We start from the raw sequence: 24,947 nt of genomic DNA, 5'->3' as shown, positions 1-24,947 counted from the left end.
CATGCGTAAATCCTGCCATCATCTTCTCCAATTAGAAATTTGGAAAGTCTGGAAGCGGTTTCTGTTGATCCTAACAAAGGTCCTCCATTTTGAATCGGATTACAAATTGCTCGACCCGGACCAAAATCCCAGTCAATGGCTCCCTGTAGTGAGTGGTCATCTGCAATATTCTTCGCTACAAACTATAGATCTCTTCGTGCAACGCCGCTGCCGTTTTTGTATTCCTGCTGCTGCTCGGCAAAAATAATATGGCAGATCCGGTGAGAAAGAAGCTGAGCCATTTGTCCGGCCAATCGGACGTGGAAATAGAAAAAATTTAGAAGATAATTGTAGAAATTGAAAAGATATAAAGGATTATCTGTACAAGTAGAGACATGGACATTTTATATAAAAAATTAGAATAAGTGGCGTATAGTGTAAAAAAAATGGATATTAAATGTAAAGAATCACATAAGTATGTAATTTTGTAAACAAATAGCGTGTTTACAATATTTGAGTAATTTTCTCTTTTTTAAATAGCATTTGATGTTATAAATCAAATACAAACGTTTTCTTCCCCATAAATTAAAATAATAATATAATAAGGGACGATGACAAAAGTACCTAAAATTTTAAAAATATTTATAAAAGTACTTGTAAATTTTTTTTATTTACAAAAATACGACTGATTTAAAATTAATTATAAAAGTATCAAAAAATGAAAATTAATTACAAAAGTACGATTTGTATAATGTCGGTATAATTATGATATAATTTTGGAATACTAAAACTATAAATCAGATAATTTAAAAATAATATTTGTTTTATTATTGGTATAATTTTAGTATATTTTTGGTATATATCGATTATAAATTTTTATATATATTTTCTAGTTGATAATATGTATATTTTTTTAAATGTACTTTTTACTATAGTTGGTAATGAATTAGAGAATTTGTATATTTTTGGTATAATTTTAGTATATTGTTAGGTTAATATTTAGTATGCGATGTGGTGTAATGTTGATGTAATAATAAAATTTCAGTATATTTTGATGTGTACACTTTTGGTATACTGTTAGTATAATTTTGATATATTATTAATTCAATTTTTAGTACACGATTTGATGTAATTTTGGTAAATTTTCAGTTAATAGTAATAAAATCTCAGTATGTATAATGTCGGTATAATTTTGGTATAATGTTAATATAATGTTAGTTTATTAGTATACTGACATTATACTCACAGTATACATCGTATGTTTGATATTATTTTTTATTTTTTTGTACTTTTGTAAATATTATTAATATTTTTGTAAATGAAAAAAGTCAACATGTAGTTTTGTAATTATTTTCATTTTTTTGGTAAATTGTGTAATTTTCTCATATAATAATTAATCGTATTTATTTTTTTATGTTTATTCCTACATTTGAACGACTTCGTCGCCGCCCTGCTCCTCATATGTCTTCGCTGTATTCGACCCAATAAATTAATATATCATTAAATAATTTTAAAATAAATAAATAAATTTTAAAATATAAAATTGAATGTTTAATTATTTTTAAAATTAAATTAATTGAAACTCGTTCGTTTGACATGGGTTCGTCTCGAGAAATACGAACCAGGTATAGAACTGGTGATCTGGTTCGTCTTCCTCTGAGGGAAGACGACTAAAAGACGAACCAATCGTCTTCCTCCATGGAGGACGAACCAGTCGTCTTCCACGAACCAGCCTTCTTCCACTGAGAAAGACGAACAATGTTCGTCTTCAATGGTGAAAAAGGAGTTGAATGGTGGAGTATTTTTTGGTGATTATTGCTAATTTATATCTTTTTCTGTTAAAAACGACATGCATCAACTTGACTTTGTTTAAAAATCATATTTTGAAATATAAATTAAATTTATAGTTCAACAATATAAGTTGAAATTTTTGTATTAAATTAAAATAAAGAGTAGTGCTTTAACATCATACAGACTAATGACCTCAAATTTAATTTTCCAAAGACATGGTAATTGTTTGCAATTCGTATTAAAAATTGATTGGATGTTCGTGTTCATATCATGTTGATCTATTAAATTGGTATGATTAGCATCAACACGAACACAATATTTTTAACTAATCGTGTCAAAAATTTCAAATCGAACACAATATGGATTTAAAATGGCTAACATGATATAACACGATTAATATGTTAAGATAAATTGATAACATGACTAACACAATCGATTTAGCTTACAAAATTTTTACATTTTTGATGAATAAATTTGTACATTAAAAAAGCCACAAGAAATGAAAATCTCCACTATTTAAAGAGTTTACGCACACAAAAGGTTACGACTCCGAAGAAGGAAAACACAAATGAAACAGAAAAATATATTAGTGCAGCATAAATAAATAAGAAAAGAGAAAAACCATAATCACACCAGATTTTACGTGATTTGTTCAATGTAATCTACATCCACGGGCAGAGAGAGAATTTTATTCTATATGTTTGTAGTGAGTTTACAATAGGGCTATCACTTGTATTTATAGTGAACCTTTTAGATACAATTTAAGTCCTAATCCATCATGCAATTAGACTTCTAATCCTAAAAGGAAACCAATACCAAACCAAGAATTTAGTATCCTATTCCAATAGAAAACCAATTGGCAAATATGAGCCATAACTCAACAATATCCACCTTGGCGAATACACCAAACAAGATTAATCTCGAAACCTTTTTCAGCAAACCACAAAAACCACCAAATTTCATCAAAGAAGAAACTCTCCACCTTGAGTATTAGTTACTCCAAACAAAAGTTAACCAAGACCAACTATCTCTGTCACGACCCAAATTCATGGATCATGACCGGCGCTAGGGAATGAGAGTGGTTGCTCCGAAACCCGTAGTAAGCCTAAAATCATTTATAAATTTTTCGCGTTTTAAAACATAATAAGGTTTGCAACCTCGTTGCAGAAATACTTTAACACCTTTATTAAAAACGCGATCGTAATTCAAGACCATACATCACGTATGATCTGTTTTCAGAAAATACCGTTAAAACCTTTTCTCGTTTAACGAAAACATATTTATGAAAACTGGATTCTTAAAACCCCGATTGTATTTCAAGAAACCAGAGCGCAAACATCAATCTCATATGACGTACATGCTCTGTTTCCAATACAATCCTAAAATGCTAAAAATATGAAACCAGTGTATCTCTCAAACAACTGGTTAAAGCATTTAAGAAAACACGCAGCTTTTCAATCATATATATATATACAGTAGTTCAAATCAGAGTTTATCAAAATAGTTTGAACTGCTGTAAATAGAAAGACAGACTTCCCAGTACCCAACTACTTGCAGCTCTAGAGGTATGACTGACATTGACTTCCGGAATAATTATGGAAGTCCGACCTCGTACTTGATTACCTGAAAGGTGAATGTTAGGAAGGGTCAGAAATATAAATATTTCTGAGTGAGTCTACAATTTTACAGTTGAATATTCAAATCGCAAATACATAAAACATTTGTATATGTAAAATATTACCAATTAGTCGATCCAGATGAAACCCTACAAGACAGACTATTGTATGGGTCTCAACCTACACAATATAGGCCTTAGACCGTGAACTGAATCACTGCCGTCTAAGCCGGGTGTCTGGACCGTAACCGTGAAACTGCCATCACAGTACTGCCTGTGACCGTAACCGTTACTGCCGTCTCAGACTGTTAAGTCAGGGTCGCTAGCACTTCCAACGCCCAATGACATTAACTGACCTCTATGTCAGACACAGGCTCGTATCGAGAAACACTACTGGTGATCACACAGTCCTATTGACAACCAATAGGAAGCTTGTTCCAATGGATCTTTCATGGTTAAGTTATACTAGTGCGATTTGTTATTTAAAAACAGTTTAAATATAAATATTCAAAAGTAAAAACCACAAAGTAAAACTCACAGAACCGATGCCCCCATTTTAAAAACGTAAGCTCCCATCAAGCTCGTCAGTCAAACACGTTGGTGTTAGCTCGCTAGATCGACCACTCGTCGGATCTAATTAAAATTCAAATGTCAAAGCACATTAGACATTGAATTTCTAACTCTAATCCTATCGTATAAACGATAGACTCAAATACCATTTATGTTTATAGACGACTCTATAAACATAACGTATAAACTAATCTTAATATTGAACCTCTCGTTCAATATATAATACCACTCTTGGTATTAACTTATAATTATTTTAACATTAATCACTTTGATTAATGTAGGGTTTTATTAAAACATCACATCGTTTTAATAACCCGACTATCCTCAAATGTCTAGGTTCTTTTAAACCTTTTTAAACATCCTAATTCATGTATCAGAGTTCGATTGATCAAATTCGAGTGTGCGACTCGAAAAGAATCAGAATGTCCAACGGCCGACAAATCGGCGTCATTGTGCGTCCGCACAGTGGAGGCTGTGCGTTTGCACAGCAGAGTACTGTGCTTTCGCACAGTATTATTGATGTGCGTTCGCACAGCATGTATACTGTGCTTGCGCACAGCTCCGAGGTCGTTCCCCGGGCTGATTCCGACCTATATCAATATTTAAATATATCCACACACCTCAACTCAACATAATCTAATTTTAATCCGCAATTTAAACGTCAAATCGATATGAATTCAATTAATTCCATACGCTCGATGTTATAAATTTAATTATAATCCAAATTAATAATAATCGAATTCAAATTATCGATTAATACCTCGTATACTTGCGGACTATTGAAGAAATCGGAATTGAAATCGCGAAACAGATCGAACCGTGACGAACCCTTATGTTTCACGCCCACTGAGAGAGGAAGCAGCTCTCTTCCTCTTCTCATTTTTAAACAAATGAGTTCTGTACTCATTTTTATGCATCAAACCATATATATATAGTATTGGTTAAAATACTCTTTAGTCTAAGCAGCTCAATCACGTACTTTAACTCTGATTTTAATTAGTCGTCCGTAGCCCAAACGGAGACTAATTTCAAATTTCACGGAACTTTATCAAAAAATTCAATAAAATATAAAACGAATAAAAATATAATTTTTATTCGAATCCGACTTATATTTTATTTTTAATAAATCCTGAAAGATTTATTAGGTCCAAATCAGTCTCGCTTAATTAAAATTACTATGTCCAAATTCTATAAAAATTTGACGGTAGTTTCGTCAAATTATTTCGCAAATATTAACACCAAAATTATTCGCTCGTGACTTATAAACTATTTAATTTTAATTTGGACTAACGAATAATATTTAATTAGTTAATAATCAAAAATTAATTGAAGTAGAAGTTTAAGAACTAAAATGGACAATTGTCCTTACTTGGCCACCACTCTCCACCGCCTCACTCTTTTCTTTTCTTATTTTCCTTTCTTATTTTCTTTTAATATATATATTTATATATATATCTTAACTTATATTCGTTAATAACTCGTCGAGCTTTCCGAGTTTCGACATTTTAATTTTGGGGTTTTGTCCGAAATCTTAAACTCTCCATTTAGAGTGGTACATTGATATATTAATTAACAATATATTTTTATTTACGACGCCCAATCGTATTCTCTATTATTTTAATCTCGTTCATATCTCTTTAATAAAATTTAAATTACCGATTTAAATTTTAAACTTCAATTATTATAATATTCTTTTACGGATACGTATAAATTAAATTTATGTTAAATTTAATTTACGTATTCCGAATTTATTAAATCACTTCTCGTAATTAATTTAATAAACTTAAATAGTCAAACCTTACTATTATTCTTTAACTATTAAACTTAGTTTTTTCGAATATTTTTCTTAATATTCGAAACCTCAAAATATTATTTTTAATATTTTAATTACTCCAATTTGATCTCGTGGCATATTCTAATCACTTAAAATTACGGGGTATTACATTCTCCCCTCCTTATAAAAATCCGTCCTCGAATTTAAAATTTTAGCCACATAACTTTACCAACTTTTAAAATCTTTCATACCTTGATCCTTATTCTTTATGTAGCATAAGTTTATTTCTACTAGAGTTAGATTCTAAAATTCATCCTTACACTATTCGTGTACGATACACGAAATACTTATCACGACGCTAGCTCGTCGGTTGCATCTTTATGCAATTTCCTTATACGTCACGATTCATCGTGACTTGGAGTTAACACTTCACATTTCGTTATAACCTAGGTTATATTTTTTATCATATTCCTCTCAACTTCTTAATTACGTTTCCTCCTTGAATCAATATCTTTCACTGAATGTTCTTCGTCTGTTAACGAAGTGTAAGTTCTCACACTGTTCAATTATATATACTTACACGATCTTTATCTTTTTTTCACTTTCCTTTCTATTTGGATTTATACATTTCATCCATCGATAAAGTTTGTTTTCTCACACTATTCCATCGTGTATATTTACACAACTTGTGTACTTTATTGCCTCTCTTTCTTTTACTTCTCTTAATACAAAGGAGATCAATTACTTTGATCTCATAATGCTGCCTCTTAGCATTATTCTATGATCTTCTCATTATCGGTTAGGTTAACCTAACTCCATATTCTTTTATACACTTGGAATGTGTATATTCTTACTACTGGGTTTACCTCTTTAAGTCGTTTGTTACTTATGGGTAACAAACGATACTATTGTCTATTTACTGATCTAAAACTTTTCACAAGTTTTAGTCGTCTACGGACTTCATCTTTATCGTTTACACTCTCATCAGCTTGCTATTATTGGCAAAATCTTGAGAGTATGGAACATATGATCTTCATCATATCGTTCACAATCACTTATATTGAGTCAAAATTTTCTCGACACCAAGATATTTTGACTACACATCCATTAACATCTTTTCTTATTTCCATTCTAGTTTTGGCAATAGTTGCCAAATCAATATAGTCTCTGGTATCCCAGTTTGACTTTCTAGTCCTTTAGACACTTTACTGCCATTCTTGTCATATCGTTCTATTGATAGACTTCTATAATCTCTTAGTACCTCTTCATGGTACTAATACGAAACACTTTATAGTGACACAGACTACACATGTCTGGTTCACACAATCTATTGTCCTATTTCAGTATTTCATCAACAATACTGAATTCGCAAACTTTTCTTTGCGTATCAATACTTATTACATACTCTAATTGTTATTTCTAACTTATACTCCCTTTGAGTTAATCATTTCATATTGGTCTCATACTTGGCTGAGCCAATAGAATTCTTAAGTTTAAGACTTTACGTCTAATACCTGATCATACTTGGCAATTCAAGATATGAACGTCTTGTTTAATAATCATTAGCACAGTAGTGTAGTATGCATATACTTCTGCAAACTTCCACACTTTCACTGCGCTACTCTGATTCACAATCCACTAACTGCTATCTTTACAGTTAAATTATAAGATCCTTATATGATATTCTTCATATATCAAAAATCTAATTTTCATTGTCTTTTGATCTGTAGGCAACTCACTCCTTGTATACTACAAGTAGTGCCTCTTGACTTTTATCACAATACGTCTTATTCTCGTAATTAGTACACACTTCATATCACACTACTAGTGTCATTTGACTTCCAGTGCGACTATCACTATTGCCAATTCCAATTCAAAAATTGACAATTTACCTCGTGCTTTCTCAGCCATCTAGGAACATTTTCTATATCTCGATTATGTTATATATCATAACATATCTCCACTTAATTCTTTCAACATCTTATGAATAGTGCTAATACTTGCACTATTGCCAATAATTCCTTTTAAATCTCCAAAATCTACTTTACGTTGATCTATCCAATCAACATTCACACTTTCTTTATTGAATTTCATTACTAATGCAAAGATTATTGAAAATCTTGCAAGCAATATTCACAGAATACTGTGAAACTAAAGAAATTACTAATTTCTTTAATCACACTGATTACTTCCACTTGTTAACCACTTGAATCTTTCCCAGATTAACTAGATGTCATTTATGACTTTTAGTGTTTCCAAAATGTCACACGCTTTTGAAAATCTTAACTTAATCTTGACGTTCTCTCAGAATTTACAACACTAATCGCACACATTGTACGTCTCCTTTCTTTATTAGTCACACAGACTCATTATCCATTAACACCGCTTCCAGAATAATCCAGAAGTAGCTTGACTACTTGTTCTCATATATCTCATAAGAACTGCTAAAGTGTTCGCTCACTCCATGTTCACATCAGAACTAGTAGTACTCATACTACGTTCTGTAACTCCACTTATACTTAGTTTTGAAAAATCCATCACTCGGATCTAACTTACGCTATCTTCACGTTAGACCTTAGTTTAACTTCTTTTGTGTCCACGTTTAACAAGCGTGTGAGACGTATTTCTATTATACTTCTCTATCTCCCTTCGTGTAATACTCGTTTGCACTCTTATAATTATGTATACTACTGACACCTTCATTGTCAATGTATCTTATCCCAATCTCAATTAAGCTTAAATTTGTGACTTTACTTACATTATAGCTAGGTAAAGTCAAACTCACTATTGTACGTATCGATAAAACATTTCCATGTTACTTACAATATCGATATATACCAATCACAGCTTATGTTTTCTCTTCTTATTCTGCGTCTATAGCTTATATAGTTCTTTAACAAAAGCTCTTAAACTATGTACTTCTTTTCCATATACTTTCTCTTTTAATGTAATAAGCGATTTACCTTTCACTCGTACGCCCATTTTATCGTAACTCGTTTCATAGGACGTTACTTTCTATAACACTTCTGTATCTCCTCATATATCTTTACTAATAGCTTTGTCCCTTCACGGGTCTATAGTCTTTTTCCTTTCATTATCGCGGAACTCTTATCTAGATATATCTACTTTCATCATACTATTTATCTCAAACTATGGCTTACTCAGAATATTTCATTCATTCTGATGCATAAAATTCTCAGACCTTACATCTTGATCTGACTATCGCTATGTATCACCTCTTAACTTTATACATATATAGCTTTCTTACTCACAGCTAAGAGTCATTCTCAATGCTCTATAGCCATTACTACATTTAATTAACAGACTATCAATTTCTCGCTCAATTTTCAAAACATTCATATTAAAAATAAAATATTTGTTTCACCATTTCCACTTTTGGTCGGCCATAATTTACACATTTCTGGCCCGACTTTCAAAGACATGTACTCTACATGTATATTCCGTCACCAGCCAGCCCAGACTTCATAGTCAAAAGGCCCGGTTATCAGAATTTTCACATTTTGAAACTACTGTTTCTCAACAGTTTTCAATTTCATTTACATATATATGGAGCTTACATTGATAATCCTGAGTTAATTAAACTTGATACTTCATAATTTCATCACTTGCACTTTTGGCTTACTGCCAAAATTCACGCAAGTTTCTCATGAATACTTTCAAAAATATTCATCGTCTAACTTTCCGTTCGACGATCGCAACGGTTAATCTCCAGATAACCGTCTTAGGAATATCATATTCCAAAATTAAACTGATCCAACGGTTCAATTAAAAGTTATCAAATTTTTTACTACACCCTATCGGTTTTCAGACATCATCTGAAACTTACTTTATCAATACACTATGTCAATCAACTACACTTTGAATCGTGTGTCTCCACTTTCCTTGAGTCTTCCTAAACTCAAGTTATGCTAATCACTAGTGAGAAGTCACATATCTCTAACGTCTTAATCACTACTTGATCAGTAGGTTTTATTTCTCCTTTCTTACTCCTAGTGTCTTAGGGTACAATGCCTTAGACATCTTGTTTAAGGATATATTTATCCTTAACTTGTCGTAACTCGGAAATATATATATATATCTCTATCCGATACAAGTTGTAGTTCATTTAACTACAGCTAGCTTCGTGCTTTCTTACCATCGCTTTATTCTCCAACTTCCATTCTCATAGGCTTCTATTTCCCCCTCGAGAATCGCTTACTGCTTGATCTCGAGTATTTACTTTTATTACAGAGTTCTGGTCTAGGTATACTTACAATAAAAACAAATCTGTATGAAATATTTCAATCATTTGCGCGCATTTTCAAAATAATTTGTTTTAAAAATCACTTTTAAAATATTTGCATAGTTGTGCATAGGGTGATGACGTCTCATGTCTAGGCACAATTATGCTTTTAAAATCATTTAAATGAATAACCATAACAGGTTATATCATTTGGTTTTTTGTAAGTTTCCTCCTGACCCTAAACTCTGTAACCAGTAAGATTTCTCCACAACAACTCCATTTCTCTGAATTCATACTTCTTTCATCAATCGTCTCCTTGTACTACTATCGAATGACTTCGACAGTGTCTTCACGTTATTTCCATGCTTGATATTCAAGCATCGTTATCGAATTGTCTAGACCGCACACACGCGTATATCGCAGTCTTATATCCCAACAAGGGAAACAATATGTATTTTTTGTGGCAATTTTTTAGTGGAAAATTATTTTTTGCCACTAAATTAATTAAATTTTAAAACTTTTGTGGTGAGATTAAATTATGCCACTATACTCCGTGCAATAATGGAATAATTATAAAGTGCCACTGTTATCTTTGCATTAGTGACAATATTACGTTATTTGCCATTAAATTAGAAATATTTTAGGCGCTAAGTAGATTTTTTGGCACTAAATAATTGATGAAGGGCGGGAGTTACAATAAAAAATGAAAAATTCTATTGAGCAGTTTCATTATCTCTCTAATTGTATGATAAGTTGGACTCTTTGTAAAACAAAACACCGAAACCTAAACAAAATATATCCACGATTCCAAACCAACGATTCTAAAAAATTTGACAATTTCCTAATTCAGCAAAGACGAAACATTTCGAATTCGTTGTTGATTTACATTGGAGGCTCTTCTCTCTTAGCTATTCTCATCAATTGTTTCGCTTGCAGTGTTGCTCCTGTTGTCAATTTCAATAGGTATGTAATGATGTAGGTGTCCTTCTATTTTTACTCAAGAACACGTATGAACTTGAATGGTTTCCTTTTTTATTGTGGTGTAAGGAAATTTGGGTATCTGACATCAAAGAGTATAATTATAAAATTATAACTATAGAATTTTAATTACGAAATTTGGGTATTTAATGGGTATTCTTTGTGATGTAGTGAACTTTGTGCATTTGACATAAAATTTAATTCTAAAATTTCTAAAATTTTCAAAAGCATCTTCAATTTTCATGAGACCTCTTTGCGGCTCTGTATTTCATTTTCATAGGCTGAAATTCTCTTTGTGAAAAAGTGCAATAGGATGATATAGTGCAAGTTTGAATTAAGTAAATTACAATTGTATCTATAATCCTGGAAAATGTCTTTAATCATATTTATATTTATATATATATATAGATAAATAGAAAATATAGGTTAGCTATATCATTATTTTCTTGGGTCCTCTCCACAGTTTGTGGATTTACATGTTAAATTTTAAATCAATTGTTCATATTATATTTTAAAATTGGATTCAATTCCTTGTTAACTATATTCAAGGAGTACTTTGATATTAAATTGACAATTTAACTGTATCTCAGGAGTATAAAATTGTTGATTTGTTTAATTGGAGAATAAATGTATTATGTAGAGTATAAATTAGACTTATGATTGGGGATTATATGCAATTGATTTTTATTTTAAATTTAGTTTAGGGTTCACATGGTTTATATTATTGCTATGTTTAAAGTTTGGATTGTCATTGTTTATGATTGGATCAATTATCAATTTTTGTAAGAGAATAGTGTACTTCTTTATAATTATTAATTAATTTTAAAAAAATTAAGAATTGTTTAGAGGATAATTTAAGTAATGCAGGTTGTAGTATTGCTAAGGTTAGAAGTTTTACATGTGTGTGTTTATGTTTATTATGTTTTCATTTTTAAAGTTTAATGGGTTTTGATAAAAAAATAAATGGGTTAACTCATTACAGAAAAATACAGAATGCAGAGATTCTGTAATATATATATATATATGTGCTTAATAACTATTAGATGAATTTTTCTATAGTCAAAATCTTTCCCCAAAAGTTCATCTATTTTTGCTGTATCTATATACTTTGACCTCATGTATCTCAATTTTTGACATGCATTATTATTTTTGATTCTTACAAACTATTATGCTTGTTTTGAAATGGAAGCTGACCTACTTTTGTATATGAGATTGTAAAGACACAAACTTATAATTTTTCATTTTCATTTTATTGTGTTACTTCCATATCCCATTGCAGGGGAAGTCTTTCGGTGATAATATGTTTCTTACATTATTTTTTATTGGCCAGCCTAAACAACAATATTTATGTACTTAAAATGCAAGACTGTATATATATGTGGAGCTTATAATGGGTTGCAAACGAATTCCAAATTCTTGTCTTTCATTGTTTACTTTTCTTTTTAAAATTTTCAGTAATGCTACTTAATTTGGAAAAAATCATTGGCAATTTTTAGGCTGTAGTTACCATATCCCTTTCCTCTATTTTATCGTTGGACCACTTTTTTTTCTTCAGAAATTAGTGAGACTCAGATGTTTAGATTGCAACTATTCTTTGTTTGCTTTTTTTTCTTTCATTGAATTCCTTCATTTTTTACAGGATTCAAGGCTTCAATTAGAGTTGAGATCATTTAAAATCTGCTCGTTGGAACATATTTTCTTGCTAACAAGTTTTGAGGTAGTGCAGGTATGTAATCTACTGTTTTAAAACTCTCATATATTTAAAAAAAATTATGAACTGCTGCAAAATTAATTAGTCTATATCTAATCAGCTGCAAAATTGTATGTCTTGTATGTGGATTTTAAATGAATAAATACAAATGGAAACTATCTAAGTTATTACTTTTATGATTGAAGTTTTTTTTAATGCAGCATCTACTCGAAGTAAGCTTTTGAAATTGACGAAATTGCATTTTTAAGGATTCTTCTAGTGAAGCTTGGAGTTAAACAGTGACTTTCGTTGACTCAAAATCTAGTAAGTCGTCTTTGAATAGTTGTCCATTATCTTTCTCGTATATATTTTAATACAGATTATTGTTCTGTTTTTGATTATTTTGTCCAACATACAAATTTAGTGCTGAATGTATTTTCTAAATACGCGCATAACTGTATCATTAAATATTAAGGGAGTTTTTTTACTATGTTTTTTTCATTTAACTTAGATACATTTTCTTGAAGCAAATTTGATATGGATAGAAATTGGATAAATCATAAGGGTATAAGTGATAGAAGAAAGCCGGATTACATTAAGGGAGTTAATGAGTTTCTAGATTTTTCTTTTATTAAGGTAGGGAGATGTGGTAAAATACGATGTCCATGCAATATTTGTATGAATGGAAAATTTCAGACGCGAGAATCTGCATTCAACCATTTGATTGTTTATGGAATATTAACTGATTATAGGAAATGGTCTTTTCATGGAGAAGAGAGTGACGAGGAGTTAGAAGACGATGAAGATGATTTAGAGGTTGATGAAACAATTAAATTGGTTCATGATGTCACTAATGTTAGAGCGTCAGATTTTACTTTTAGGGAAAGCGAGATGTGTTGTGAAAATATAGAAAATGATGTGCCTGAAAAGTTTTCCAGATTAATGAATGATGCTGATAAAGAGCTCTTTCCTGGTTGTAAGAACTTTTCAAAGTTAGAATTCATTCTACATCTTCTCCACATCAAGTGCATCAACAGTTGGAGCGATAAATCCTTCACCATGTTACTTACACTGTTAAAGAAAGTATTTCTTCATGATGAGACATTTCCACATAATTCTTATGAAGCAAAGAAGTACATGCGAGACCTGGGATTAAATTACAATAAGATTCATGCTTGTAAAAACGATTGCATCCTTTATCGGAAAAATTATGCAAATGCAGAAAGTTGTCACGTGTGTGGTTGCTCTCGGTGGAAAAGTAATGAGGATAAAACTGATATTGAAAAATCAAAGGCAGTTAAAGGAAAAAAAATTCCTAACAAAGTCTTGCGTCATTTTCCGCTAATACCAAGACTTCAACGGCTGTATATGTCCTCAAAGCTAGCATGCCATATGAGATGGCATAAAGAAAAACGTTGCGATGATGGCATTTTGAGGCATCCAGCTGATTCAAAGGCTTGGAAAACTGTTGATCAGACATATCCAAACTTCTCATCAGATCCACGCAATATTAGACTTGGTCTATCAACAGATGGGTTTAACCCATTTGGAAATCTAAGCACTTCATATAGCATTTGGCCTGTCATAGTAGTTCCATATAACTTGCCACCATGGATGAGCATGAAAAGTGATTTTTTAATGTTATCATTGTTGATCCCAGGGGATAAAGCCCCGGGAAATAACATTGATATTTATTTGGAACCTTTGATAGAAGAGCTAGAAGAATTATGGGAGGTTGGTGTTGAGTTTTATGATGCTTTTAGTTCAACTACTTTTAGTCTACATGCAGTTTTATTGTGGACTATAAGCGACTTTCCGGCTTATGCAAAATTGTCCGGTTGGAGCACAAAAGGGAAATTGGCATGTCCTTCTTGCAACATCAACACATGCTCCCTCCAACTGAAACATTGCCATAAGTTTTGCTACATGGGGCATCGTAGGTTCTTAGAAGCTAATCATAAGTGGAGGTTTGATAAAAAATCTTTTGATGGTAATGTGGAAACGAGGGCTGCTCCTAAACAACTCTCAGGTGATGATATCCTTCGTCAATGGCATGGTTGTGAGAATATTGTTTTTGGAAAGCTGAATAAAAAAATAAAAGGAAAAAGGAAAAATCAAAGTTATGAACATGAACTGAAATATAATTGGAAGAAAAAAAGCATATTTTTTCGACTTCCGTATTGGAGTAAGCTTCTTATTCGTCATAACTTAGATGTGATGCATATTGAAAAAAACATTTGTGACAGTATATTAGGAACACTCATGGGGATTGTTGGAAAGAGTAAAGATACTGTGAATTCTCGAATCGACAAGTTTATTATATGATGAATCAAGTAGACCCACATTGGCGGTTTGTAGTGAAAACTTTGCCTCGCAACCTTTATAATATGTCTTTGGAAAGTGAAAAAGATGCTGACGTAGAGGCAGAGTGGAGCCATATGGAATATTCATTGGGTGAGAATTCAAATTGTTCTTTAGTTGAGGCAGAGGATGTTAAATATCCTGTTGTAAGAACTGATATAGAGCCAGAAGTTATCGATCATATTCATATTACAGAACTAAAAGAAAAAGTAAGACAATATAAAAAAAAAAGATAAGGAAGTGGAGGATGTGGTGGAGGAAGAGGGGGAAGAGGAAAACGAAGAAGACGAAGAAGAAAAAAGAGATGACGAGTATGAAGAAAAAGAACAAGAAGATGATAATAAGTGAGGCTACAGTACCATGATTGTTTTATTTGATTTTAGATAACAGTATTTGTAATTCTATATTTGTGTTTTAATTCAACTAATTTTTTTTCCTTAATATGCTTTTCTAGATTATGTAAAACCTTATAATTTATATTTCAATCTTATAATTTTATTGTTTTTGAATTATGCAGTTCAAATGGCTGTTGAAATGAACTCCTCAAGTGGACTAGATGGTGCTTCGAGATCAGATAAGGAAAATCAATGTATGTTGTTAATCTTCTCTTTTTTGTTTTTACTTTTATATTAGATATATTAATATGTTTAAATTTTATATTTCTGATTTTTCTTTTCAGTTGAAAAAGCTAAAAGAGGAAAGACTCGAGGTGCAAAATGGAAGGAAAAAAGGGACTTGGAGAAAACAAGAGTGCATATAGATATACCTCCATGCTTGCAGCGAGTTGTAGGACCAAATGCACAACAATTCATTACCGAGACAAGCTATATTGTGAAGCAATATTGCCCGCTTAATGTTCCGAATTGGGCTGCAATAAATAAAGATAAAAAGAAGAAGTTGATGGATGATGTTAAGGTTAATTCTGCATTTTAATTTTTTTCAGTATCTTTTAGATTATAAAAACTTATTATCAGCTTTTTGCATTATTTTAGGGAATGTATGTCTTCCCGGAAGGTTCTTATGTTGACCGAGCTGTTCGCAACGTACTTATGAGAAGTTTGAGAACGTGGCGATATAACTTGAGAAAAAGTTATTATCGAAAGTATAAGACTGACAAAGAAAGGTTAAGTCATTGTCCACCTGAAGTTGATCCAGAAGATTGGAAGTGGCTAGTGGAACATTGGGGAACCCAGAAATTTCGGGTATGGTTTTACTCTAAAGGTTTGCTTCATCTTTTTGTTAGATTTCTTTTAAGACTACCCAGTAGATACCTAAATGATTTAGATAATGTGACTGCTCTTTAAGGTAAATTACATCAATTATTTCATCTTCATCATGCTGAAGCTATTATTGAATTGGAAAATCATTTTGATTATACTGTTTGTTTATGTGAATTTGAGCCCGAAAATAAACTCAGATTGTTACCTAAATATACTCATGCTTTTCATATGGACCGTATTGATACTTGGTTATTGTCTCACTCTACTTGTCTTATTTGTATAAGTAATTTGCTGCCTGAATTCTCAGAAAATAATAAATTTCACTAAATTCAGATGCGATTTTGACTAAATATAATAACAATGAGTGTGGCGATTTTGGTAGTACTACTACTACTACTACTACAATAGTGATGGATTTAGGGGGAAAAGTTGTTTGTTAAGTTAGGTATATTTATAGCTGTTGATATTATTTAATTGGGTGGTAGCTAAATTAATGATATAAAGTGTTTTTAAATAGGTTCATTTGAGTATTGTGTTTTATCATAAACATTGCTTATCTGGAATGATTTGTGGCTTGGTTAGTTGATGAAAACTAAAAGTTAGAATTACTTTACTCTATCAGTTAAGTGTTGAAATTTATAATGATGTATGATTCTCCAAGACTAGGTCTGTGCATGTCCTATACTTATTGCATAGTAATCCCATGACTAAACTGAATTTTAAATTGTGTTGCTCACTTGTATTTATGTCTTTATGATATTTGCAATTTAAATCCACTAATTATCATTTCCTGTTTTTTTTTTCAATTGAAGAATTTAAGTGAGACACTTATGGCAAATAGGGAAAAGCAGAAGATGTTTGCTTGTGTAGGGACAAAGTCTATCTCAAGAATCGCACACGAAATGGTATATTTTCTATTTTTATTTCTAAATGCGGAATATAAACTTTATCACGTAATATTAATAATTGTTATTTTCAATTATTGTATTTATGTTTTAATTTTATTTTATTTGAATACAAACAACTTGGGACTTTTAAACTCTTTTCAGCGTAGCGTTCCACCTCGAGAAGAAAATGATGAACCAATCCTATCGGAATATGTAAGGCTTTTTGAGAAACAAAAAAAGAAAAAGAATGGCAATTGGGTAGATGATGAGGCTGAGGAAGCATATAAAAAGCTATTGGATTTACATAACGAGCAGCTCGAGAAACATGGTGTAGATAATCTTTTAACATCAGAGGCTTATACAATTGTTTTAGGTCACAAATCAGGGTATCAGAGAGGGTTGGGTCAAGGACCTCCACCTTTTAGAGGTGTAAATGCGGGTGGACAATTTCGCTGCAGTGACATTGTGGATCAAAATGCTATAAATGCTCGAATTCAAGCAGAAGTAGAACAAAAAGTTACTGAGTTATCAGCTAAAAAAGAAGTTGAATGCAATGAAAAGCTACGAGCTGAATTAGATGCATTCTCTAGAGAAAAAGAAGTGGAACTTCGAGTGAAAATTCAAAATGAGCTAGAAAGTAAATTGCGTAATGAGTTGCAACAAGAAATGCAAAATCAAATGCGCTTAATGTTTGAACAAGAGTTTTCCACCATGAAACAAGCTCAAACTGCTGTAAGTTTTACTTCTTTTTTGTTTTCAATTTTTCATTTGTATTGTCTATAAAATACTTGTTCTACTGTAGTTAATGTGTCTTAACACAGGATTCACATTCATCTTCAGAAGCTGCTGCAAATATATTGGATAAAGGGTCCAATATAGCACGAAGCAAAGTTGTACGTTAAATGATTAATGTTTGTTTTATTAATATGGTCAATATGCAATTGTATAATTGTGTTAGTTTAGTTGCAAAAGTGCGTTACAATTTTGTATATTATAGAGTGATTACAAAGTTTAGATATGTCAATGGTTGCTTTTAAGATTTTATTTTAAAAAATACTGACAAACTTTTGCTACAGATTCCATATTATTGCAAAATGTGTGCAATGTCATTCAAAGATGTAACAACTTATATGACTCATATTCGGGGAGACCAACGTGAGTTAACCACTTATGTTAGCATGACCATTATATTTGTCAGATTATATTTACCTTTTATTTTATTTTCAGATAAAAGACATGTATATATGGAAATTCATACGATAAAGAAGCAGTCAAGAAACGATTTATTCCACCTAATAAAATGTTCTTTATCCTTTCATATATTAATTTTTTTTATGTCTTGTGATATTATTATATATGTACTTTTTGTTAATATTTTCAGTTACATATTGTTATTAACAACTTTTTGGCTTTTTTTTTTTAGAAAAATCAAACTGGAAAGATGAAGTGTGTGGCATCTCTCATCGATTCTGCATTAATTTGAACGTCTTAAGACAAGTGAGTTTATTTTTATTTTTTTTGTTATTCAATTTACTGCTTATGAAGTGTTTAACAGTTATACTAAAGTTTGATGATGGTTGCACTTGTCAATTGTTGGTGTAAACTTTTTAAATTGCATGATAGAATGATATGCTTTTATGTCCATAAGCTTGTTTCTTTTACTATGATGATGACTCTTCATACTGTTATGTGAAATAAAGTGTATTTATTAGCTAATTAATCTTATGCCTCAATGACTACGCTGGAGGAATTTATTTATTTTTGAATTAGGTTGTGTTGGTTTTAAACCACAAATATTTATGACATGGGAGTAGGAAACTTGAATCTTAGTAGAAATTTAAGTGATATTTGTCTTGTGCTAGAGAAATAATAAAAATACTATTAAGTACTGCTAAAAGTAAAATTTAGAACTGGGATTAGGTGGTGATTACATGTAACAATCTGGGTTATGGGAACCTATGGCTATGCTGCTCTACAGTAAATTTCAATAGGTGATAATTTATGTAGCAAAATCTGAATTAGTGTTCTATGTAGCATGCAACTCTTGAAATCACATGCAATGGGTTAGGATAGTTGATGAAAATATTGTCAATTAATACAAGAAAGAATATTGTCACTTCTTGAAGTTCGGTTAAATCTATTGTTTTTCCATGAATTTAAATTACTTTTCATTTTTTGTTAACATTTTAGTACATTTTTTTGTTTCAGATCAATTTGTCTTCCTTTAGAGACGTTATTAACTGGAAACTTGTTAGATGACATGGTTACAAATTTAATTTAACTAACCAAAGATTATGGTGATGTATGGTATAATTCACATTTTATATACTTTTCTAGGTAAGTTGTTTTTATAAAATGCTCATGTCATTTATTGCTTTGAGACCTTTAGCTTGGTTCTATATGTGTTATCTGTAATGCTTGCTTAGGGTCTTTAATCTATTGTTGCTAGTGGATAATTTTTTGGAGATTTATTTTATAGGTTGCGCCTCTTCAGTTCTTGCATTCACTCCTTGCTTTTCTTGGCGAGTTTATTACCAGTGTTACATAGTCTCAAATCATCTCGGGGTTCTAGTCCATCATCAATGCCATCTTGGAACTAAAGCACCTGTTAAAGGTTTTGGTAGATTTTGCATCAAACTTCAGATATTCTTTCAACAAGAGTAGAAGTAGTTGTTCTTTTTATTTAATTTGTCATATGAATCAGTTGTTTTTATTTGGTAATACAAATTATAGCTCATTCTCTGTAGCTTATTGGGAAGGATTAATGTATAGTGAATTTTAGTTTTGTTGGAATATAGTAAGTACGATAGAATTATTAGTCAATAATGATTATAAATTTCTTGTAAAGTCAGATGTATTTTTTGAATTCTTTTCAAAATATTAGATTGGAATCAAAAGTTATTTAATGTATGTATTTAATGGTATATAAATATTTGTCAATAAATGTTCTCATAAGTTTGTTATAATTATTTGCCACTAAAGTGATAACAAATTAATTTAGTGTCAAGAGAAGTATGCAGCAAAGTTTATAAATTTAGTGATACCATTAAAAATTATGCCACAAAAAATTATATTTTATGATAAAATTATATTGCCACTATATGTTAGTGACAAATACCGTTTTGCCACTAAAACATTTTATTAGTGGCAAATCCTGAGTTGCCACTAAAATGTTTGATTAGTGGTAAAACCGTTTTGCCACTAAAACGTTTTGTTACTGGCAAGAGTATATTTTGCCACTAAAATGTTTTATTAGTGGCAAAAGAAAAATTTTCAACTAAGACCTTTAGTGACTCATTTTCAGTGGCAAACCAGTGGCAAAATACATTTTTGCCACTAATGGTTTTAGTGGCAATATTTTAGCATTTTGTGGCAAAAAATTTTGCCACAAAAACTCAAATTTGTTGTAGTGAACTTATGAAACATAAGAATATATGTTGGAGACATGACTCGAATCCTATGTGCTGCAGTAGTTCCTATGAGTACCTATGACATCTACCCCATACTTTATTTCCATGTATAAGCAATGTTTTTAAATTCTCGAGTCCGAGAACTATTGCTCTGATACCAACTTTGTCACGACCCAAATTCATGGATCACGACCGGCGCTAGGGAATGGGAGTGGTTGCTCCGAAACCCGTAGTAAGCCTAAAATCATTTATAAATTTTTCGCGTTTTAAAACATAATAAGGTTTGCAACCTCGTTGCAGAAATACTTTAACACCTTTATTAAAAACGCGATCGTAATTCAAGACCATACATCACGTATGATCTGTTTTCAGAAAATACCGTTAAAACCTTTTCTCGTTTAACGAAAACACATTTATGAAAACTGGATTCTTAAAACCCCGATTGTATTTCAAGAAACCAGAGCGCAAACATCAATCTCATATGACGTACATGCTCTGTTTCCAATACAATCCTAAAATGCTAAAAATATGAAACCAGTGTATCTCTCAAACAACTGGTTAAAGCATTTAAGAAAACACGCAGCTTTTCAATCATATATATATATATACAGTAGTTCAAATCAGAGTTTATCAAAATAGTTTGAACTGCTGTAAATAGAAAGACAGACTTCCCAGTACCCAACTACTTGCAGCTCTAGAGGTATGACTGACATTGACTTCCGGAATTATTATGGAAGTCCGACCTCGTACTTGATTACCTGAAAGGTGAATGTTGGGAAGGGTCAGAAATATAAATATTTCTGAGTGAGTCTACAATTTTACAGTTGAATATTCAAATCGCAAATACATAAAACATTTGTATATGTAAAATATTACCAATTAGTCGATCCAGATGAAACCCTACAAGACAGACTATTGTATGGGTCTCAACCTACACAATATAGGCCTTAGACCGTGAACTGAATCACTGCCGTCTAAGCCGGGTGTCTGGACCGTAACCGTGAAACTGCCATCACAGTACTGCCTGTGACCGTAACCGTTACTGCCGTCTCAGACTGTTAAGTCAGGGTCGCTAGCACTTCCAACGCCCAATGACATTAACTGACCTCTATGTCAGACACAGGCTCGTATCGAGAAACACTACTGGTGATCACACAGTACTATTGACAACCAATAGGAAGCTTGTTCCAATGGATCTTTCATGGTTAAGTTATACTAGTGCGATTTGTTATTTAAAAACAGTTTAAATATAAATATTCAAAAGTAAAAACCACAAAGTAAAACTCACAGAACCGATGCCCCCATTTTAAAAACGTAAGCTCCCATCAAGCTCGTCAGTCAAACACGTTGGTGTTTGGCTCGCTAGATCGACCACTCGTCGGATCTAATTAAAATTCAAATGTCAAAGCACATTAGACATTGAATTTCTAACTCTAATCCTATCGTATAAACGATAGACTCAAATACCATTTATGTTTATAGACGACTCTATAAACATAACGTATAAACTAATCTTAATATTGAACCTCTCGTTCAATATATAATACCACTCTTGGTATTAACTTATAATCATTTTAACATTAATCACTTTGATTAATGTAGGGTTTTATTAAAACATCACATCGTTTTAATAACCCGACTATCCTCAAATGTCTAGATTCTTTTAAACCTTTTTAAACATCCTAATTCATGTTTCAGAGTTCGATTGATCAAATTCGAGTGTGCGACTCGAAAAGAATCAGAATGTCCAACGGCCGACAAATCGGCGTCATTGTGCGTCCGCACAGTGGAGGCTGTGCGTTTGCACAGTCCTACTGTGCGTTCGCACAGCAGAGTACTGTGCTTTCGCACAGTATTATTGATGTGCGTTCGCACAGCTCTTGCTGTGCGTTCGCACAGCATGTATACTGTGCTTGCGCACAGCTCCGAGGTCGTTCCCCGGGCTGATTCCGACCTATATCAATATTTAAATATATCCACACACCTCAACTCAACATAATCTAATTTTAATCCGCAATTTAAACGTCAAATCGATATGAATTCAATTAATTCGATACGCTCGATGTTATAAATTTAATTATAATCCAAATTAATAATAATCGAATTCAAATTATCGATTAATACCTCGTATACTTGCGGACTATTGAAGAAATCGGAATTGAAATCGCGAAACAGATCGAACCGTGACGAACCCTTATGTTTCACGCCCACTAAGAGAGGAAGCAGCTCTCTTCCTCTTCTCATTTTTAAACAAACTAGTTTTGCGTTACGTGCTATGCACGTGGCTCGTAACGTAACTCGTCAATAAACATATTAGTAAATTTATTCGGTTATTAAATTTTTTTCCATGCTAAATTTATTCTTCTTTTAGTTTAATAACCATAATTAAATAATTGACTTAATTTTATTAATAATATCTTTAAAAATAATAAGATATAAATTTAAATAATAATATATTGACCAAATACAGTATTTTAATTTTGTAGTTAAATCAAACTAAAAGATAGATATTACTAATAATTTGGAGACAATTTAGTTATTTATTATATACTAAAACTGAATTGGAGATAATTTAGCTACCTATTCTAATTAGGACTTTAATTACAATAGTGATTAATTAAATAACTAATTAGTTAATGACTATAAAACCTTTATTTAGTGATAAACGGAAAAGGATTATTCGGTAAATTTGCCTGTCCCCCCCCCCATCCGTGCTTTTATATATAGTATAGATGAGTTCTGTACTCATTTTTATGCATCAAACCATATATATATAGTATTGGTTAAAATACTCTTTACGTACTTTAACTCTGATTTTAATTAGTCGTCCGTAGCCCAAACGGAGACTAATTTCAAATTTCACGAAACTTTATCAAAAAATTCAATAAAATATAAAACGAATAAAAATATAATTTTTATTCGAATCCGACTTATATTTTATTTTTAATAAATCCTGAAAGATTTATTAGGTCCAAATCAGTCCCGCTTAATTAAAATTACTATGTCCAAATTCTATAAAAATTTGACGGTAGCTTCGTCAAATTATTTCGCGAATATTAACACCAAAATTATTCGCTCGTGACTTATAAACTATTTAATTTTAATTTGGACTAACGAATAATACTTAATTAGTTAATAATCAAAAATTAATTGAAGTAGAAGTTTAAGGACTAAAATGGACAATTGTCCTTACTTGGCCACCACTCTCCACCGCCTCACTCTTTTCTTTTCTTATTTTGTTTTCTTATTTTCTTTTAATATATATATTTATATATATATCTCAACTTATATTCGTTAATAACTCGTCGAGTTTTCCGAGTTTCGACATTTTAATTTCGGGGTTTTGTCCGAAATCTTAAACTCTCCATTTAGAGTGGTACATTGATATATTAATTAACAATATATTTTTATTTACGATGCCCAATCGTATTCTCTATTATTTTAATCTCGTTCATATCTCTTTAATAAAATTTAAATTACCGATTTAAATTTTAAACTTCAATTATTATGATATTCTTTTACGGATACGTATAAATTAAATTTACGTTAAATTTAATTTACGTATTCCGAATTTATTAAATCACTTCTCGTAATTAATTTAATAAACTTAAATAGTCAAACCTTATTATTATTCTTTAACTATTAAACTTAGTTTTTTCGAATATTTTTCTTAATATTTGAAACCTCAAAATATTATTTTTAATATTTTAATTACTCCAATTTGACCTCGTGGCATATTCTAATCACTTAAAATTACGGGGTATTACAATCTCTCTCTCTCTAACTGTCATCCATGCTTTTTAAGGGCCTCAAGCAATGCGGACATTAACCAAGTCCAAGCTGAGCTTGAACTTTTCAATATGCAACGGTTTGTCAACATATCTACTGGATTAACTGCAATGGCTATCTTCTAATAAGAAATCTCTTGTCTTCCACTACAGCCCTAATAAAGTGATCATCCTCACATCAATTTGCTTTGATCTCATGATAAACTAGATTTTTCGCCAAGAACAAAGCACTTAGGCTATAACAATAAATCACAGGCTTCTGAACTTCTAAACTCAAACTATCAATCATTTACCCTCCTTAGCCCCTTTTGTCAATTACATGTATTCCGCTTCAGTTGTAGATAAAGAAACAGTAGATTGTAAAGTTGCTTTCGAACTAATAGCACATTCATATAGGGTAAATATATAACATGTTAAGGACCTTCTTCGAATAAGATCTCCTCCATAATCGAAATATGTGTAACCCACAATTCCATCAGAACCACTACTAGAACCATAAACCAAACATATGCCACTCGTTCTTTTGAAATACCGCATAACCCACTTGTTCGCTCCAAGCTTGCCCCGTGGCATAACACTCTCCACTACTATGATTAAAATCTCCACAATGTTCACATCCTACTTGGACATACGCCACCGGA

At 31.4% G+C, this 24,947-nt stretch overlaps 2 protein-coding genes across 5 annotated transcripts; both read left to right on the top strand.

Moving 5' to 3' along the window:
* The first annotated feature begins 10,693 nt into the window (after positions 1 to 10,693).
* On the top strand, positions 10,694 to 20,014 carry LOC126680194 (uncharacterized). Of its 4 annotated transcripts, XM_050375259.2 has the most exons (12): positions 10,694 to 10,935; positions 12,590 to 12,676; positions 12,862 to 12,964; positions 15,519 to 15,590; positions 15,681 to 15,916; positions 15,994 to 16,203; positions 17,034 to 17,126; positions 17,271 to 17,840; positions 17,930 to 18,001; positions 18,185 to 18,263; positions 18,532 to 18,605; positions 19,588 to 20,014. In XM_050375259.2, exons 4-12 carry the CDS (start codon positions 15,524 to 15,526, stop codon positions 19,654 to 19,656), a joined length of 1,470 nt encoding a protein of 489 aa, XP_050231216.1. In that variant the 5' UTR covers positions 10,694 to 10,935; positions 12,590 to 12,676; positions 12,862 to 12,964; positions 15,519 to 15,523; the 3' UTR covers positions 19,657 to 20,014. The 4 variants fall into 4 exon arrangements, with proteins under 4 accessions (XP_050231216.1, XP_050231211.1, XP_055962183.1 ...); XM_050375254.2 differs by lacking the exons at positions 10,694 to 10,935; positions 12,590 to 12,676; positions 12,862 to 12,964 and adding an exon at positions 15,052 to 15,345; XM_056106208.1 differs by lacking the exons at positions 10,694 to 10,935; positions 12,590 to 12,676; positions 12,862 to 12,964; positions 19,588 to 20,014 and adding exons at positions 15,052 to 15,345; positions 18,336 to 18,410.
* Positions 13,178 to 14,965, top strand: LOC126666401 (uncharacterized). The gene has a single exon (XM_050359393.1). The coding sequence runs from the start codon at positions 13,178 to 13,180 to the stop codon at positions 14,963 to 14,965; it is 1,788 nt and encodes a 595-aa protein (XP_050215350.1).
* Positions 20,015 to 24,947: the final 4,933 nt, after the last annotated feature.

Source organism: Mercurialis annua, linkage group LG1-X, assembly GCF_937616625.2.
Source record: "Mercurialis annua linkage group LG1-X, ddMerAnnu1.2, whole genome shotgun sequence".
Classification (NCBI taxonomy): Eukaryota; Viridiplantae; Streptophyta; class Magnoliopsida; order Malpighiales; family Euphorbiaceae; genus Mercurialis; species Mercurialis annua.
Note: the sequence above shows the minus strand (reverse complement) of the source record. Positions and strands in the feature narration are given on the sequence as shown.